The 21,635-nt window shown below is 37.2% G+C and overlaps 1 protein-coding gene across 1 annotated transcript in view; it reads right to left on the bottom strand.

Annotated features, from left to right (window-relative positions):
• CUBN (cubilin) overlaps positions 1 to 21,635 on the bottom strand; it is a 749,121-nt gene that overhangs the window by 8,146 nt on the left and 719,340 nt on the right. Inside the window, exons 65-66 of the mRNA XM_053713984.1 lie at positions 12,755 to 12,920; positions 11,239 to 11,474 (exon numbers count right to left, since the gene is read on the bottom strand). Of these exons, the coding sequence (XP_053569959.1) occupies positions 11,239 to 11,474; positions 12,755 to 12,920 (402 nt within the window). The remainder of the gene's footprint in view (positions 1 to 11,238; positions 11,475 to 12,754; positions 12,921 to 21,635) is intronic.

Here is a 21,635-nt window from a genome sequence, read left to right as displayed (position 1 = left end):
GCCTAATAATTCTGCACTCCCTGTAAAGTTATTAACCCATAAACCTAACCCTAAGTCTAACCTAACCCTAACACCCACTAGTGTTAACATAATTAAAATAATCCCAAATAAAAATTACAATTAATACCTAAATTATTCCTATTTAAAAGTAAATAAATACTTACCTGTAAAATAAAACCTAAGCTAGCTACAATAAAACTAATAGTATATTGTAGCTATCTTAGGTTTTATTTTTATTTCACAGGCAAGTATGTATTTATTTTAACTAGGTAGAATAGTTATTAGATAGTTATTAACTATTTACTAACTACCTAGTTAAAATAAATACAAAGTTACCTGTGAAATAAAAATAAAACCTAAGCTAGCTACATTATAACTATCAGTTATATTGTATCTAACTTAGGTTTTATTTGACAGGTAATGATCAAATATTTAAACTAATTACACCTAATCTAATAGCCCTATCAAAATAAAAAAGCCCCCCCCCCACTAAACTGCCAATGGCCATTAAAAGGGTCTTTTGCGGGGCATTGCCCCCAAATAATCAGCTCTTTTACCTGTAAAAAATACAAACAACCCCTTAACAGTAAAACCCACCACCCACACAACCAACCCCCCCCCAAAAAAAACCTACCTAAAAAACCTAAGCTCCCCATTGCCCTGAAAAGGGCATTTGGATGGGCATTGCCCTTAAAATGGCATTTAGCTCTTTTACGTTGCCCAAAGTCCCTAATCTAAAAATAAAACCCACCCAATAAACCCTTAAAAAAAAAACTAACACTAACCCCCGAAGATCCACTTACAGTTTTTGAAGACCGGACATCCATCCTCATCCAGCCAGGTGAATTCTTCATCCAAGCAGCAAGAAGTCCTCAATGAAGCCGGGAGAAATCTTCATAATTTTTTGGGGGGTTGGTTGTGTGGGTGGTGGGTTTTACTGTTGGGGGGTTGTTTGTATTTTTTTTTACAGGTAAAACAGCTGATTTTTTGGGGTCAATGCTCCGCAAAAGGCCCCTTTCAGGGCCATTGGCAGTTTAGTGTATGCTAGGTTTTTTTTATTTTGGGGGGGGGGGGCTTTTTTTTATTTTGATAGGGCTATTAGATTAGGTGTAATTAGTTTAAATATTTGATATTTTTTTTATTTTGTGTAATTTAGTGTTTATTATTTTTTTGTAATTTAGAGAAATGTATTTTGTTAATTTAATTTATTTAATTTTAGTGTAATGTTAGGTTTTAGTGTAAGACAGGTTAGGTTTTATTTTACAGGTAACTTTGTATTTATTTTAACTAGGTAGCTAGTAAATAGTTAATAACTATTTACTAACTAGTCTACCTAGATAAAATAAATACAAACTTAAATAAAAATAAAACCTAAGATAGCTACAATGTAACTATTAGTTATATTATAGCTAGCTTAGGGTTTATTTTACAGGTAAGTATTTAGTCTTAAATAGGTATTATTTAGGTAATAATAGTAATTTGTATTTAGATTTATTTTAATTATATTAAAGTTAGGGGTGTTAGGGTTAGACTTATTCTTAGGGGTTAATATATTTATTTAGTGTTAGTGATGTGGGAGGCCAGAGGTTTAGGGGTTAATAACTTTAGTATAGTGGTGGCAGCAACATTGGGGATGGCACATTAGGGGTTAATAAGTGTAAGTGTAATAGGAATCAATGGAGCTGAGTTATGGAGCTTAACTTTCCGTTATTGCAGGTGTTAGGCTTTTTTTTATCTGGCTCTCCCCATTGATGTCTATGGGGAAATCATGCACAAGCACGTAAAACCAGCTTAAAGCAGCGCTGGTATTTGTGTGCGATATGGAGCTCAACGCTGCCATATTGCCCGCAAATGCAGGTTTTTGGAAAACCTGTAATAGCAGCGCTATTAAAGGTGAGCAGTGGAAATAACTTGCAAGTTATTACCGAGCCACTCATAACGCAAAACTCGTAATCTGGCCGATAGATTCCAGATCTAAAATCAACTGAAAAAAGGCTCCTGCCTTAACAGGATTCTTTGGAACATGAGACAGAATAAAAACCTTCTGGAAGGCCTTGAACTGAAACCTATACTGTATCCTTGGGAAATAATGTTCAGAACCCATGGATCTTGAACATAATGAAACCAAGACACCTGAAAAAGGTGTACTCTGCCCCTTATCAGAAGAACTAGAATAGGGGCCGCACCTTCATGGAAACTTAGTAGTGGAAACAGGCTTCTTGGACTGTTTAGACTTGTTCCATTTTGGGTTTGGTTTCCAGGAAAAACTGGAAGAACCCTGCTTCTGGGAAGAAGAGGCAGAAAAGGACTTTTGGTTCTTAGATTGTGAAAAGTAATGAAAATGATTAGAAGCTCTAGAATTACCCTTAGACTTCTTATCCTAAGGGAAAAAAGCTCCTTTCCCCCCAGACATGGTAGAAATAATTTTGTCCAAAACCTGACCCAAACAACACCTTCCCCTTAAAAGGAAGAGACAGAAGTCTAGATTTAGAAACCATGTCAGCAGACCATGATTTCAACCACACGGCCCTCCTAGTCAAAACTGCTAGAGCCACATTCTTAACATGAATCTTAATAAAATCAACAACCACATGACTAATGAAAGCATTAGTTTTAATTGATTAGTAAACTCTTCACCAGCAGATTCCTCAGAAAGCTGCTCAGATAAACCCTCACACCAAACAGTAGAAGCAACAGCTACACAAGTAATACTAATTGCTGACCTAAAAAGAAAACGTGCTTGCTGAAAAGCATTTATATGAAAAGACTGCAATTTCCTATCCATATGATCTTTAAAAGAGGAACTATCATCAAGAGGAGTAGTAGTACTTTTAGTTACTTTCATGATTCAGATAGAGCATGCAATTTTAAGCAACTTTTTAATTTACTCCTAGTATCAATTTTTCTTTGTTCTCTTGGTATCTTTATTTGAAAAAGCAAGAATGTAAGCTTAGGAGCTGGTCCATTTTTGGTTCAGCACCTGGGTAGCGATTGCTGATTGGTGGCTACATTTAGACACCAATAAGCAAGCACTACCCAGGTGCTGAATCAAAAATTGTCCGGCTCCTAATCTTAAATAAAACAAAGAAGGGGACTGCACTCTCAGGGGCTGAATTATCATAGTGCGAGCGGACATGATCTGCGACATTTATCATTGCAAAAGCATTTCTCGTGAAATGTTTGTAAAAAACACCGCCCCCTGCACATTCGTGGCCAATTGGTGTCAATCAACCTGATCGGGCTGATTTCTGTTCGCCGCCTCAGAGATGGCGGACGAGTTAAGGAGCAGCGGTCTTATGACTGCGGCTTCTTAACTCCTGATTCCGGTGAGCCTGAAGGCTTGCACGGAATTAGAAGCATTTGGGCCTTGATAAATTGGCCCCTCAGACTTGACTGGGTACAAATCCTATGACCCTGCAACATGCATAGGCGTGGGTGCTTAATAGCACGCACAGGCAGCTACACTGTCCCCAGAGTCCCAGGCAGTTAACCCCAGATAAGTCTGGGTGCAAGGCCCATTGGGAAAATTACAAAACAAAATTAATAAAGTACACAGAGGAACTCCAGCACTCACCTAAGATTGGAAGCAAAACTGGCCAAATGGGACAAGCCCAGGTACCACGTCAAGGTCTCTCCCAAAACCTGGGTCCCTAATACAGCCATACAATGCAAGCTCTCAATCAAACAAACTGGGAACAAGTCAAGGGTCTTATGACCGCTGCTTCTTAACTCCTGATTCCAGCGAGCCTTCAGGCTCGGGCGGATTTGGAAGCATTCGGGCCTTGATAAATCGGCCCCTCAGACTGGACTGAGTACACATCTTATGACCCTGCAACATGCACAGCCCTGGGTGCTCAATAGCATTCACAGGTAGCTACTCTGTCCCCCGACTCCCAGGCTGTTAACTCCAGACAAGTCTGGGTGCAAGGCCCATAGGAAACATTACAAAATAAATTAATACAACATACAGAGGAAGTCCAGCACTCAGGCTAAGATTACAATATCTTCTATATTCCTAGTGATTAATGCTGTTTAAGAGGTTTGTGCTGGGCTTGCAAATACATATTTTCTAGCATTTATCCTATTTTCTTTTTATATGCTCTTACTATAAATTGTTACTGTAATATTAAAATGTACATTGCAATTGCTGGTAACATTTCATAAACTCCATCTAAGGTAGAGCATATCTTTAGTCATTACTGAACCACAGTTTAGTGACTCTCAAATGTGGACTGACATTTTAATACTCCTGCTTAAAGAAAACTGTAAAATAAGGTATGAACGGCAAACACTGTCTATTAGAATTTATAAACCCATTAACTATCTACTTGTTTGCACGGCTTATTGATTCTTTGACATATTTCCATAGGGATACAGCAATTACCGTTGTAAATGGAGCATTGATCCAAAAAGAGATGAACCCAGTGTATTAGACACTGTCACCAACATTTCTGCAGAGCTTAACCCTTGGCTTCCTGAAGCAGCGTTAGTGCGTGAGTGAGAAATGTGTTGTGTCTCTGGTAATCAAGGGGTTAAATTCCATATTTTATACTGATGGTTTTTCTACTTAGCAGAAGTAATTTTTGTTAGGTTTAAAATGCCTACAGTCATGTAACTGAAATATGTATATGATGTTATAATCTACAAACTTTTACAGTGCTGTATCTGGGTGAATTTATATTATTTAGCGGTGAAGTGAAATATACCCCCTTAGTTTGAATTTAGTCCTCTGAGGATGCCTGTGGTCTGTTCACTTTAATTGAGCTCCTTGTTTGCCTCTGTGTTGTAATAATGCTTTAAAGAGACAAACAAGTGCAAAGAATGCTCTTATTTTATTACAGCATTTTATTATTGCAATGTTACTTGCTCATAACTATACGCCTAGATTTAGAGTTCTGTGTTAGCCGTCCAAACCAGCGTTAGGGGGTCCTAACGCTGGTTTTGGCCGCCCGCTGGTATTTAGAGTCAGTCAGGAAAGGGTCTAACGCTCACTTTCCAGCCGCGACTTTTCCATACCGCAGATCCCCTTACGCCAATTGCGTATCCTATCTTTTCAATGGGATCTTTCTTACACTGGTATTTAGAGTCTTGGCTGAAGTGAGCGTTAGAACTCTAACGACAAAACTCCAGCCGCAGAAAAAAGTCAGGAGTTAAGAGCTTTATGGGCTAACGCCAGTTTATAAAGCTCTTAACTACTGTGCTCTAAAGTACACTAACACCCATAAACTACCTATGTACCCCTAAACCGAGGTCCCCCCACATCACCGCCACTCTAATAAAATTTTTTAACCCCTAATCTGCCGAACGCACACCGCCGCAACCTACATTATCCCTTTGTATCCCTAATCTGCTGCCCCTAACATCGCCGACACCTATATTATATTTATTACCTCCTAATCTGCCCCCCCAACGTCGCCGCTACCTACCTACACTTATTAACCCCTAATCTGCCAACCGGACCTCGCCGCCACTATATTAAATGTATTAACCCCTAAACCGCCTCACTCCCGCCTCAAAAAGCCTATAATAAATAGTATTAACCCCTAATCTGCCCTCCCTAACATTGCCGACACCTAACTTCAAGTATTAACCCCTAATCTGCCGACCGGACCTCGCCGCTACTATAATAAATGTATTAACCCCTAAAGCTAAGTCTAACCCTAACACTAACACCCCCCTAAGTTAAGTATAATTTTTATCTAATGAAATAAATTAACTCTTATTAAATAAATTAATCCTATTTAAAGCTAAATACTTACCTGTAAAATAAACCCTAATATAGCTAAAATATAACGAATAATTATATTGTAGCTATTTTAGGATTTATATTTATTTTACAGGCAACTTTGTATTTATTTTAACTAGGTACAATAGCTATTAAATAGTTAATAACTATTTAATAGCTACCTAGTTAAAATAATTACAAAATTACCTGTAAAATAAATCCTAACCTAAGTTACAATTAAACCTAACACTACACTAACAATAAATTAACTAAACTATCTACAATTATCTACAATTAAATCAACTAAACAAAATTACAAAAAATAAAAAAAATTACAAGAATTTTAAACTAATTACACCTACTCTAAGCCCCCTAAAAAAATAACAAAGCCCCCCAAAATAAAAAAATGCCCTACCCTATTCTAAAATAAAAAGTTAACAGCTCTTTTACCTTATCAGCCCTTAAAAGGGCCTTTTGCGGGGCATGCCCCAAAGTAAACAGCTCTTTTGCATTTAAATAAACATACAATACCCACCCCCAACATTACAACCCACCACCCACATACCCCTAATCTAACCCAAACACCCCTTAAAAAAACCTAACACTAAGCCCCTGAAGATCTCCCTACCTTATCTTCACCATGCCGGGTATCACCGATCCGTCCAGAAGAGGGTCCGAAGTCTTCATCCTATCCGGCAAGAAGAGGTCCAGAAGAGGGTCTGAAGTCTTCATCCTATCCGGCAAGAAGAGGACATCCGGACTGGTAGACATGTTTATCCAGGCGGCATCTTCTATCTTCATCCATCCGGCGCGGAGCGGGACCATCTTGAAGCAGCCAACACGGATCCATCCTCTTCTTCCGGCGACTGCCAACGAATGAAGGTTCCTTTAAGTGACGTCATCCAAGATGGCGTCCCTCGAATTCCGATTGGCTGATAGGATTCTATCAGCTAATCGGAATTAAGGTAGGAAAAATCTGATTGGCTGATTGAATCAGCCAATCAGATTCAAGTTCAATCCGAGTGGCTGATCCAATCAGCCAATCAGATTGAGCTCGCATTCTATTGGCTGATCGGAACAGGCGGTGTACAGAGCGGCAGATTAGGGGTTAATAATAATATGCAGGGGTCAGCTGGCGTTATTTATGGTTAATTGTTATTAATTGTAATTTATAGTTATTTATGGTTATTATGTTTACAATATGTTTGTTTACAAACAGAATTGGAGCTGCAACCTTTATAAACCATGTCTGAGCTTTGGTGTATTTAGTAGGAGAGTAATTGCATTGTATGGGGTCAACTACCGGGACCTAGCTGAAAACATCTAGTGATGCAATGACAAGAAGCATATTGTGTGTTGCCACCAATCACCAGTTATCATGGCTGCTCCTGAGCTTACACAAGTATGCTTTTCGACAAAGGATAGCAAGACAAGGAAGCAAATTTGATACTAGCAGTAAATTAAAAAGTCTCTTAAAATACCATGAATTATCAGATACAAACTTTAAAACTAAAACATCCCCACATTTGTCAGTTGCTATTTGTGACAGTGACATTTAGCAAACATTAAGGGTCAGATTAAGTGTGGTGCGCTAACAGTTACGTGCGAGTTAACGCTCCCTTTAGTAATCTGACCATATATAGGATAGACTTCTCACCTCACTTCCCACACTCTAATCTAGCATACAGCTAACTAGCTACTTGTTATTTGTGATACTTTACCAGTCTCCACACTTTATACCAATATCCACTTAAAAGCCTCAATCTGCCTTTTCTTAATATACTCAGTACCTCCCTCCTGTAGTAATTAATGGCGACACGCCAGGGGTATATTTTAGCCTAGACCAACTAGGCCTGTGCCTAAGGCTGCAGGATTTGGGGGATAAACAAATTTTAAGTGGCAGTTCTAAATAGTTATAATGTTACAACCTCACATGGTATGTACAGTATATCATAACATAATTGTAATAGTTAATATAGACACCTGAAAAAATGTGTGCAAAAGATCAAAGCCGCCAAACAAAACTGTCTCGACTTTGTGACTAAATACTGTAAATTGCAATTACCAAAATGCAAGTATGAAAAAAAAAGAAACATATTAAGAACGAGATTGCTGAACAGAATATGAGATATCATGTAAATGTCTATTACAATGATTTTCAACTTTTGTTTTGCCACAGCACATTTTTTTACATTAGAAAATCCTGCGGCACACCACCATCCCAAAATTTTACAAAATCACACATTGTAACCTAATACAGCATATATACAGTATATATGAACAATTTAGTCAATTGAATTCAATTCAATTAAGCTTTATTAACATGACAGTCACTACAACTGTATTGCCAAAGCACAATCATAACAATCAAAATATCACTGAGAACAACAACCTGCATCAACAACAAAACAGCAACAAGTGCAAAAAATAAAAATGAACAATGAAGAAAAAAATGAGTTATTACAAAAATACAGTACAGAGGTACACCAAAGTAAACAACAATAGAAAGGAAACACGAACAATAAACAAAAGGCAACAGTTTAGTCTCTCAATTTGTTTATACTCACTCAGTGTGAAACCTGGGCCTGTTTAGATAAACACAAAGCTGATATCCTGGCAGAAACTGAAGAAAGGCACACACGAAGCTCTTCCTCAACAGCCCTCAGTCTCTCTCTGTTTTTAGTTTGTATAGCATTCATGCTTGAAAAGCTCAGTTCACAAAGATATGTTGTGGAAAATGGGAGCAATGTTGAAAAAGCTTTGTTTGCCAGAATAGGGAACTCCTTGGTAGCAGTCAACCAAAAACTGTCCAAAGGTAGATCAGCAAAGCTTAGCTTTAAACCACGGTCTTGTCTCAGTACAGTTAGTTCCTCCTGTTCCTGCAAAGTCATGTCCTTTCCAAAAACTGCTTCTGAGCTATATGGGTCTCTAACCTAGTCAAGGCATTCAGTGGAGGTTGAGGGGAAATAAAATGGCAACTTCTCCTCAATGGTTTTCAAATGTTTACCGATTATTTCAAACAGCACAGAAGTGTTGACATCTCCTTGCCATTTCTGGGTGAGTGGGGACATGTGAATGATGCCACTTTCCAGATATTGTCACCAGAGGTTCAGCTTTGAACGGAATCCATTAATTTTATCTGTGCTTGTGAGCAGGTTTTCATTTCGGCCTTGCATTTGTGTGTTCAGTTCTTTCAGATGCTGAAACATATCTTCCAAGTATGCCAGCCTTGCACACCACTCATCACTTGCAAGCTGCTTTGCGTCATCGCATCTCTCATCAGTCAAAAACACTTTTAGTTCCTCCCGCAGCTCATAAACACGGGCCAGCACTTTGCTGCGCGGCAACCATCGGACCTCCATATGGAGCAATAAAGCTTTCTCCTCTGCACCCATTTCTTCACACAAATATGCAGCTTTTCAGAGGCCTTGACTTTACAAAGTTTACCATGTGCACGACATCATACAACACAGAAGCTAGGTCTGCTGGTAAAGTCTTGGCAACAAGCACCTCGCGGTGCAAAAAACAGTGCATAACAATAACATCTGGGTGTTTCTCTTTCACTCTGCTAACAAAGCCTTTTGTGCGCCGACCATAGTTGCTGCTCCATTAGTGCAGACACTCCTGCAGTTTTCCCACTTAAGTCCACCTTGTTCAAGATAATCTGATGTGACCTGAAAAATTTCCTCTCCTTTTGTTTTTTCTGGTAATGCCTTGCAAAATAGGACGTTTTCTCTGATGGCGTCTCCATCTAAAAAATGCACATTGGCCAAGAGCATGCCCACTAATGTATACTCATCAAGCTGCAGTGTAAATTTCCCACTGATGTGTATCTTTTTCCAAAACAACACTTTCAATGTCTTCAGACATGTCATCAATACGTTGAGCAATTGTGTTATCTGAGAGTGGGACTTTGGCTACTTCTTTAACCGCGTCAGGGCTAAGCATCTCGGCCACAATGGCTTTGCAGGCAGGTAGAATTAATGTCTCTGCTATAGTGTGTGGCTTTTTTGATTTGGCTATGAGTTCAGCTACTAAGTAGCTAGCTTTGAGTGCTCTCTCAGACACCTTTGTATTTTTTTTCACTAAAATTGCCTGCTTCTCAATGTGTTTACGCAGGTGAACAAAATAGTTTGTGTTCTCGTTTTGAAGTGATGGGTGTTTTGTTTGGAGATGGCATTTAAGCTTACTTGAGACCATGGCATGGTTGGATAGCTTTTCCCCACACACCTTGCATAATGGAGTTGGTGCAGTCGGATCCCTGGTGAAAGTAAATCCAAACGAAAGATAACTTTCGTTGTATTGCCTTGAGCCCACCGTTTTTGCTATTTTTTGTTCACCACTCACACCAGGCTCTTCTTTTGGAATTTTTTCCAGGGCCCAGCTCAGAGTCGGCATTTTTCCTTTTCAAGTATTTATCCATCCCTGTTGTAGGTCTTGTCACTGTCACCTCTTGCACGCATCATTAATTTTTCAAGGTACTTGCGCTACCTTCTGCTACCTACTGCCACCCACTGACATGGAAGGGTGTTTAATTACTCTGCCAGTCACTACATTTAGGAATCAATTAACAGTTAGGAATTAAACAATGCATATACGCCTACATAGGTTCCTAGGACCAAGTCCTCACCTCAGGGAAATAGACAAAGGACACGACCCGAAGGAAAGGCAAAAGGAGATGGGAAATGACCTACCCAGACAAGCTGGGCAGGAGCGGGGAGGTGAGGAAAAGGTTTAACATACAATCTACACTGGGATATGATTGTCCCTGCGTGTCCGGATGAGTGCGTAGGGTAACAGCAGCTACTGGCTTCTGTTCCACTTCAGGAGTGCACTTAAGCAAGAAGGGACCAATTCAAGGCGGCACACCTGACAATCTCTCAAGGAACACTAGTGTGCCGCAGCACAGTGGTTGAAAATCACTGGTCTATTAAATACATATGTACATTTCTGCCTGCTGAGTTTTTGTGAGCTGGTAAATGTAATGCAAAGTATGTAAACTGTTTGTAAAACGAAAGTTGATGTTAGATTTTAAGAAGCGATATTAACTGTTTTACACATGCTGGTTATCAGCAAATACGTAAAAAATATGTAGTTAGCTAATGCATGAACTATATACTATAAGGTAATCAGAATATCCCTTTACATTTTATGGCCAATAAGAACCAGACAGCCTAATTATTCTGTCTATATTTCTAAAGAAGAATGTCTAATTATTCTTTGGCACTGCATTATGCATAGCCCTGGTAATTTTGAAGTCCCTTATAGTGTTTAGCAACATTAATAGGCAGGTATAGTACAGTATTAAAAAAGAAAAGATGGTTATCTTGATTGCATGTCAGTCACACACAATTATATATTGGCTATAGATAAAGAAAAGGAAACACATTATTAGCAAAAAATATTTTTTGTTTGGCCACTAGATGGAGGTAGAACATAAAAGATAAAAGTTATCTAACAAAATGTAACTTGTTATATGGTTAAGAGAACCATTTTTACAATAAAATACTTACTGTTCCACAGTATGATCCAATTACAGGAGAGCTGGCATCTGAACCATTGTAGATTTTGAGATAGTTCAATACACAGTCACCTTCATCCTCAATGCTAAAGGTTACAAAGTTGATTCTAACCAGCCTTCCCAGTGGAGCAAGTATAGTCCATTCACAATCTGTGTTGCTGCTGTAAGTGCCAGGATAATGTGGACTAGTGAATGATCCATGGTCTCCAAACAATGTGCCGCCACAACCTGAGAAATATCAGCAGTTTATGAGTTCTAGCCATTAAAGAGATCCCTGTTAATTGTGTTGGGATTGGTCAGGGGCCACATTACATTATACTAAAATTTATGCAAAAGGTAACACCTCAACATAAAATTATATGATAGGAAATTAGTATTAATGAAATGTAACTGATTGTATATACTACTCAAATATACAAAATGTGGTACAAATACATATGCTTAATAAACTAACAAGTGTAAAACTGCTTAATTAAGTGTGTGTTCTGCTTAGTGGTGCTGAGGGCTGTGCAAAATTCCTTAGAGGGCCAGATGTGGCCCTCGGCCATTGTTTTGGCAGACCTGCTCTGAAGTGTACAATATTCATGATACATTTAACGGGATATTTAGTCAGTTACACAGAAGCGCTGGTCAGCTTTGCTAACCACTTGTTGGAACAGGACAGGGAGTTTAAGTTACTCCAAAATCTAATTTCTAGTCTATGAATGGTATATTGAATATGGGAGGTGAACTAAATATTGTCCTTACAAATAAGACATTATTTGAAACCTGCTCTTTTACTTGTAATTGGTTAAAAGCAAATAAATGGGGCTTCTTTGAGTCTGTCTAGTAGTTTCAAACAAGCATTACTTTGCATGGACATTAAACAGACCTGTATTATGTATAGTGTTTCCTTCCATGACCTGATTCTCGTGACAATTACTCTATGTCGTGATCTTTTTCCCCTGTGATTCTTTATCTTAATGACCCTCTCTATGTCGTGATCTTTTTTACCTGTGATTCTTTATCTTAATGACCCTCTCTATGTCGTGATCTTTTTTCCCTGTGATACTTTGTCTGAATGACCCTCTCTATGTCATGATCTTTTTTCCCTGTGATACATCGTCTTAATGACCCTCTGTATGACGTGATTTAATGACCCTCTCTATGTCATGATCTTTTTTCCCTGTGATACATCGTCTTAATGACCCTCTGTATGACGTGATTTAATGACCCTCTCTATGTTGTGATCTTTTTTCCCTGTGACACTTTGTCTGAATGACCCTCTGTATGTTGTGATCTTTTTTCCCTGTGACACTTTGTCTTAATGACCCTCTGTATGTTGTGATCTTTTTTCCCTGTGACACTTTGTCTTAATGACCCTCTGTATGTTGCGATCTTTTTTCCCTGTGACACTTTGTCTTAATGACCCTCTGTATGTTGTGATCTTTTTTCCCTGTGACACTTTGTCTTAATGACCTTCTGTATGTTCTGATCTTTTTTTCCTGTGTGATTTCCTGTTGACTTACCAGTTGGAGATGAAGTCCAGGTAATTTCATATCCATCACGATTTATTATTATATCACTTTTGAAAAGTAATCGTAAAACATTGTTATTAGGAAATATAGGGTTAGGCAGAGAGTTTCCGCAGTACTTTCCAATAAGTGTTGAGGTAGGTTCAGTGCCATTCCACACCTGCATATAGCATTTACATAAATACATGAATATATTTTAGTTACATACATAAAATACTAGTATCTTTTACATTTCAAAATGTGTAGCAATAAAATGTTTAACTATGGTCATAAAATAGTAGATAAAATCTATAGAATAATTCTAATTCTCCATCTGTAGATCTGGTTATAGTTTAATTGTGAAACGAAGGGACATGAAAACCAAAACTCTTACTTTGTGATTCAGAAAGAGCATACAATTTAAAAAAAGTTTTCAATTAACTTTTATGATCAAATTTACGTTGTTCTTATGGTATTATTTGTTGAAGAGCTTTCTAGATTGGTGCATGCACATTTCTGGAACAGTACAAGACAAGAACCTACTTTTCTTGCAAATGTATAACACTGTTATAAAACTGCTGCCATATATTGTTCCAGTCATGTGCATGCTCCTACACCTTTCTAAATGATTTTCAACAAAGAATCCCAACAGATTGAAGTAATTTTCATAATAGAAGTAAATTGGGAAAAAAAAATAAAAAATTTTTTAATCTATCTGAATCATGAAATAATTTTTGGGGTTTTTATGTCCCATTAAAGGGCATCAAGCCAATTTATAAATTATCCCCAACACGTTTTAACAAAAATATTCCCATCTATTATGTTTATTTTTCTCTAAGACTAAAGGGACATTATACACTAGATATTCTTTGCATAAATGTTTTGTAGATGATCCATTTATACAGCCCATACAGTTTAAAAAAAAAAAAAGTATAGTTTTGCTTATTTTTAAATAACATTGCGCTGATTGCTTCTAACCAAGCCCCAAAGTTTTAAAAGAATAATGATATATACCTACAGCTTGCTCCTGTTTGTGTAAAGAGTCTTTTCATATACAGAGGAAGGGGGAGGGGGGTCTGCTTTTTTTGCTATAGAACCACTTTCAGTGGGTGTTCCAGTAACCTTTTTAACAGAGATAAATTTGGAGCTTCTAAGTAAGTTTTTAAAAGATTTTATACTGGATTTTTATATCAGTATCTGTGCATATTATTCTTTATAGTAGTGTCTATTACATGCAGTTATATGAAAAACATAATTTATGTAAGAACTTACCTGATAAATTCATTTATTTCATAGTGGCAAGAGTCCATGAGCTTGTGATGTATGGGATATACATTCCTACCAGGAGGGGGACAAAGTTTCCCAAACCTCAAAATGCCTATAAATACACCTCCCACCTCACTCATACCTTAGTTGACGTGAAGCCAGAAGTGAGGTGTAAAAGGAGTAAAAAGCATACAAAAAGAGAAACTGGAAAAGATAAAGTGCTTTATACAAAAAATCATAACCACAAAAAATAGGGTGGGTCTCATGGACTCTTGCCACTATGAAAGAAATTAATTTATCAGGTAAGTTCTTACATAAATTATGTTTTCTTTCATGTAAGTGGCAAGAGTCCATGAGCTAGTGACGTATGGGATATAATACCCAAGATGTAGAAATCCACGAGTCACTAGAAATGGAGGGATAAAATAACAACAGCTAAATCCGCTGAGAAATTAAATCCAAAAAAATAATTAAGTTTTCTTAAAAATTAAAAAAAACACCTCAAAGGCACTAGAATCAAACAGACAACTGCCTGAAGAACTTTTCTACCAAAGGCTGCTTCCGAAGACACATCAAAATCCTACAATTTAGTAAAAATATGCAAAGAAGACCAAGTTGCTGCTTTACAAATTTTATCAACTGAAGCTTCATTCTTTAAAGCCCAAGAAGTTGCAACTGATCTAGTAGAAAGAGCTGTAATTCTCTGAGGCGGAAACTACCCCGCCTCCAAATAAGCTTTGTGAATCAAAAGTTTCAACCAAGATGTCAGAGAAATGGAGCCAGAAAAAATAACAAATGGACTAGAAGTCTGAAATCTTTAGTAGCCTCAACATAATATTTCAAAGCTCTTACCACATCCAAAGAATGTAAAGACCTTTCAAGATTATTCTTAGGATTAGGACACAAGGAAGGAACAAAAAATCCCCTTATTAATGTTGTTAGAATTCACAACTTAAGGCAAAAATGTAAATGAAGTCAGCAAAACAGCTTTTTCTTGATGGAAAATCAGATAAGGAGACTCACAATTGAGAGCAGACAATTCAGAACTCTTCTAGCAGAAGAGATAGCCAAAAGAAATAACACTTTCCAAGAAAGTAATTTAATATTCAGAGAATGCATAGGCTGAAAAGGAGGAGCCTGTAAAATCTTCAAAACCAAATTGAAGGAGGAGAAATAGATTTAATAACAGGTTTAATCAAAGCCTGAACAAAACAGTGAATATCACTGTTACTTGAAACAGACTTACGAGCCTGTATCATAGTTTAAATTACTGAGTCAGATGAGTCTATGACTAAGAACTAAGCGTTCAATTTCCATGCCTTCAAATTTAGAGAGTTGAGACTCTGATGGAAAACGGGGCCTTGAGACAGAAGGTCTGGTCTTATAGGAAGTGACCAAGGTTGGCAACTGGACATTTGGACAAAGTCCGCATACCAGAACCTGTAAGGCCATGCTGGTGCTATCAGAAACACATAAGATTGTTCCATTATGGTCATTGAGATCACTCCCAGAGGTGAAAAAATGTAAGCAGGTTGGTAAAACCATGGAACTGCTAGAGCATTCATCATTTCCGCCTGAGGATCCCTGGACCTGGAGAGGTATCTGGGAAATTTCTTGTTTAGACAAGAGGCCATCAGATCTATTTCTGGAGGACCCCACATCTGCACAATCGGATAGAACACATCTGGATGGAGAGACTACTCCTTGGATGTAGAATCTGACGGCTGAGATAGTCCGCTTCCAAATTGTCTACACCTGGCATATGAATCGCAGTGATTAGACAAAAGTTGTATTCCACCCAAGAAAGTATTAGAGATACATCTTTTATTGCTAGGGGACTGCGAGTCCCCCCTTGATGATTGACATATGCCACTGTTGTGAGATTGTCTGTTTGAAACCGAATATACAATTCTCTCTTAATAGAGGCCAAGCCTGAAGAGCTCTGAAAATAGCACAGAGTTCTAAGATATAGGTTGGTAACCTCACCTCTCAAGGATTCCAAACTCCTTCTGCTGTCAGAGACCCCCAAATAGCTCCCCAACCTGAGAGACATGCATATGTTATGATCACAGTCCAGGTAGGATAAACAAAGGAGGCCCCTTAAACAATAAGGTGATGGTATAACCACCAAGTCAGAGAGAGTGGAGAGTTGGGATTTAAGTATATCAGTTGGGATAACCAAGTATAATCTCTGCATCATTGGTGCCACATGCAAAACTGTAGAGGTCTCATATGAAAACAAGCAAAAAGGATTGCGTCCGATACTGCAATCATAAGACCTAAAACTTCCATGCACATGATAAGAGATTGAAACCAATCTCAAATGTCTCTTTTCTGTTAGGGATAGAGTCATGGACATTGACTCAATCTGGAAATTTATTGAGCTAGTACCAAGATATCGTCCAAATAAGGAAACACTGCAATACCATGCCCTCTGATTACAGATAGAAGGGCACCTAAAACTATTAAGAATATCCTTGGTGCTATTGCAAGGCCAAACAGAAGAGCGACAAATTGGTAATGCTTGTTTAGAAACGAGAACCTCAGAAAACGATAGTGATCTGGATGAATCAGATTGTAAATGTAAGCGTCCTGTAAGTCTATTGTGGACATTAAGTGACCTTGCTGAACAAAAGGCAGAATAGTCCTTATAGTCACCATCTTGAAAGTTGTGACTTTTACAAAACCATTAAAAGTTTTCAGATCCAAAATAGGTCTGAAAATGTTTCCTTCATAGGTACAATGAATAGATTTGAATTAAAACCCCAATCCCTTTTCCTGCTGTGGAACTGAGAAAAATTACCCCTGAAAGTTCTAGATCTGAAACACATTTCAGAAAGACTTGAGCTTTTACTGTTTTTTTGTTACATGGGTAAGAAAGAATCTTCCCAATTAGAGCCAGAGGCCTTAGAGGAAGGAGTGGTTTTCTGTTCTCTATTCTGACGAAAGGAACGAAAAAGATTGGGAGCTTGAAATTTACCCTTAGATCTTTTGTCTAGGGGCAGAAAAACTCCCTTACCCCCAGTAACAGTGGAGATAATAGAATCCAAATATAAAACCAAAAAGATTTTTACCTTGAAAAGAGAGAGATAATAATCTAGTTTTATACACCACGTCAGCATTCCAAGATTTAAGCCACAAAGCTCTTCTAGTTAGAATGGCTAAAGAAATGGATTTGACATTGATCTTCCTAACATCAAATATTGCATCACAAATAAAATGATTTGCATGTTGAAGTAAAACAATAATGTTAGATAATTAAGAATCTGAAGACAACTGCTGTGTTAAACTGTCCAACCAAAAAGTAGAAGCAGCAGCAACATCAGCCATAGATATAACAGGTCTAAGAATATAGCCAGAATGTAAATATGCCCTTCTTGGATACAATTCAAGCTTCCTATCTAAAGGATCCTTGGCTACAGGTAAAGGATATTATTTCTTAAACATAGAAGAAGGGTTAAAAAAGGTACAGGCTTAGACCATTGATTAGCAATCACATTAGAGATAGCGTCAGGAATAGGAAATACTTCAGGAGTAATAACAGTAGTCTTAAATACATAATTTAGACAATTGCTAGCTTTATCATCAGATTTAGACTCCTCAATACCCAAAGTAAACAAAACTTCATTTAAAGGTACAGTAAAGTCAAAACTAAACTTTCATTATTCAGATAGGGCATGCAATTTTAAACAACTTTCCAATTTACTTTTATCATCAAATTTGCTTTGTTCCCTTGGTGGTATTTTTGAAAAGCTAAACCTAGCTAGGCTCAAACTGATTTCTAAACTGTTGAAAACTGCCTCTTAGCTCAGAGCATTTTGAAAGTTTTTCACAGTTAGACAGCGTTAGTTCATGTGTGTCATATAGATAACATTGTGCTCACTCCCATGAAGTTATTTAGGAGTCTTCACTGATTGACTACACTGCATGTCTGTCAAAAGCACTTAGATAAGGAGGCTGTCTGCAGAGGCTTAGATACAAGGTAATCACAGAGGTAAAAAGTATATTAATATAACTGTGCAAAAATGGGGAATGGTTAATAAAGGGATTATCTATCTTTTTAAATAAGAACATTTTTGGTGTTTACTGTCCCTTTAAGAGAGAACAAATATATTCTAATTTAAATAAAAAAGATTTGTTTATATCAGTTTCTGATGTTGCATCATCTGAATTAGAGGAAACACCATCAGTAGAGAATATGTCAGTATGCTGAAGGTCAGAACTTAATTCACTAAGTTTAGGAAAATGTTGCAAAAACCTTTTACATTTATTTGAAGGCAAAATAGCAGTCACTGCCTTCTCTATAGCTGTAGCAATAAAATCTTACAGCTCTGCAGTAATGCTATGTACATTTAAACTGAGATGGAATAACATTGTGTGTATTTGTACAAACAAACAGTCCTCGCCACTGAAGTCTTCAGAATGCTGTGTGTAACGGAAATGCGGAAGTGGAACAAACCACAGGGCTCCAGCTAAAAGGGGTGCACGCTGCAATGGCCAAACAGCCAAAATTGAAAGTCCATAACAAAAGAGTATGCAGCCGCACTAGTGAAAAAGATACTATTATCGTTGCATAAAATGTGATTATAAACATTCCATGAGGCTAACATAATACTTAGCATCCTAATTTATAAATAAATTACTATCTCCAAAAAAAACCTGTATGTTTCACAGACTCTAACAACCTTGACAAATATTTAGCCACAAATAAAGTCGCTAAAAAAAGAACACTGAATTACTGACTCAAGGCATGTATACAAACAATATATAACATCTTTAGTTAAAAGGTGCCCAATCCATAGCTGAGAGTGTCTTATATAATAAAAGTATATACTTACCGTGACAGACACCGATCCACATATAGCAGACAGCCAAACCAGTACTGAAACATATCAGCAGAGGTAATGGTAGAGGAGTATAATGTCGATCTTTAAAGGGAGGCAGCAGATGAATCCCTGCAACCGATTTACAGAGAGCCTTAGAATAGATTTCCCATAGGTGAAAACATGGCGTCGCAGAAAGATGTCAAAAAAGAAAGAAACTTCTTGGACAAAAAAAGGTTTGCACTTTATTAGCACCTCTGTCTCCCTAAAGTGAAAACATTACTTATTTCACAAGGTGACAACTTGTTCAAAATTTAAAACATAACTTTTATTAACAACATTTATGTTTAAAAACACACAGTGAAATTAAAACCACAAAGAGGTTTCAAAATTGTATTATTAAATTGTATATTTGTACATGTGTCATAATAAATAGAATGTTATGTACAATGTTATGAAAAAAAAGGGGGGGGGGGTAGCTCACATGCCCTACTTTCTTTAACTTTTTAATTTCAAGCAAAGAGGCAAAACATTTTGTATGAATGTTCTGAATTTATTATAATCACCGTTAGTCCAAGGTGTTAATTATTGATAAGTTAAAGATATTACATAACTTGGAGTTACCAAGATTCACTTAAACTAGCTGAAAGCATCTATATAAGCGGTTCATTGCATAAACAATAGCGTTTGCTCCTACTCGAATATTATACTTAGTAATTGGTGGAATCAACACTACAGCATAATGAGGGGAGAGCGTTATGTATACATGCTTAAAGATATCCAAATAAGTGACTTGGTTACTACATAAACTTATAGGTACTAGGACTTACTTAACACTAGATGCAAGCTGCTGCACAAGCAGTCCATTGAATTAATTACAGCGTCTGCTTTTACCGAAGCAATATATTGAGCAATTGGCGCAATTAATACTAAAACACTCCAAGGAGTGAGTGTGATATATACAGGCTGTAAGACCAACAATATCGTTTGCTCCTACTATAATATTATATTCAGTAATTGATGTAATCAACACTACAGCTTAACGAGGGGAGTGCGTTATGTATATGTGCTTAAAGATATTTAAATAAGTTACTTAGTTACTACATAAACTTAAATATACTAGGATTTACTTAACATTAGATGTAAGCTGCTATACTAGCAGTCCATTGAATTAATCACAGCGTCTGCTCTTACTAGAGTAATATATTGAGCAATTGGCGTAATCAATACTACAACACTCCAAGGAGTGTCATACATACAGGCTGTAAGATGTTTAAATAAGTGATCCGAGTACCACTTACCCCCTCTCGATTACTGGGGAAAACTTTTCAAGGTTGATACTAACTTAATATTTATCAATAAGTGGGCTGCTACTCTCATAATTATAATTTCGTTATGAGGATAAGAAATAACAACTTGTGTATAAATTACTAACCCTAAAACATAGGTGAATTTATTATTGTATAACTATTTCAGGAGTTAGTGGGGCTAGAGCTGGCAATTTATTTTTGGTGGAAATATTTTAACCATATTCCAAAAGAGACTATAATATGACCAAGATATAGACGCAAATATACACATATAGATATATCTGCACGTCCTGCAGTTGTGCAGTAGGGGATCGGTGCCAACACAATTAGTTCTCATGACGGCCTTGAATGTCATGTGATAAACACTGATCTCACAAACATACGATCAGTAAATCCAACACATATAGTTAAACACAGAATACTCACCCTATCAAGGTATTATTGAAACAGATTCATGCAGAGATTTCAGTATGGTAAATAGGACTATATTAATTGAAGTTTAATATGTTATGTGACAGAATTGTCTAATGAGAATCCATTTGTGCCTAGATATTTCTTAGCCATAGAATCCAGAAATCCATGAGTACCTATATAAAGAGATATCCATTTACCTAAAAATTTGGGTTACTCATAACTAAATCTACACACTAGGGATTTTTCAGCTTTAATCCCCATAGTTATACCCACCATAGCAGTTTGTTCTACTATTCCTCACACCTTTGCAGTATATGCATGTATTAGAATCAGATAGCCCCCAGTTGATATCAGTGGGATTCCCTGCTATTATTGGCACATAATTGACCTTCTTAAAGCGATATCTTACTCAGTCTCTAGTAACCTCAAATCCAGGGGTGTAGTAACTATAGGCTAACACCTTGAACACAACAGCTGTTTTGTAAACTCTTTGTGGTTTTAATTTCACTGTGTTTTTTAACATAAATGTTGTTAATAAAAGTTATGTTTTAATTTTTGAACAAGTTGTCACCTTCTGAAATAAGTAATGTTGTCAATTTAGGGAAACAGAAGTGCTACTAAGTGCAAACCTTTTTTTGTTCAAGTAGTTTCTTTCTTTTTTGACATCTTTCTGCAATTCTAAACCTTTCCCCAAGTACATAATAAAAATAGGGCATCCCTCAAAAATTTGTGTAGTGCTATTGCAATTCTTCCTTTGTTATCTACAGAAAACATGGCGTCATCAGGCAATACTCCCTTTACATCCCTCAGAAAAATACTGTACTTTGAGAGGAACTGGGCTTCAATATGCTTAGAAGCGCCTATCACAGAAGAAAAATCAAGCACAACTTGCTTCACCACCTCCATGAGAGGCAAAGTTTGTAAAACTAAGGTATGAGTGAGGTGGGAAGTGTATTTATAGGCATTTTGAGGTTTGGGAAACTTTGCCCCCTCCTGGTAGGAATGTATATCCCATACGTCACTAGCTCATGGACTCTTGCCACTTACATGAAATAAATTGGTGTATACTGTCCCTTTTACACT

The sequence above is a fragment of the Bombina bombina genome, chromosome 5, assembly GCF_027579735.1.
Source record: "Bombina bombina isolate aBomBom1 chromosome 5, aBomBom1.pri, whole genome shotgun sequence".
NCBI classification, from domain to species: Eukaryota; Metazoa; Chordata; class Amphibia; order Anura; family Bombinatoridae; genus Bombina; species Bombina bombina.
Note: the sequence above shows the minus strand (reverse complement) of the source record. Positions and strands in the feature narration are given on the sequence as shown.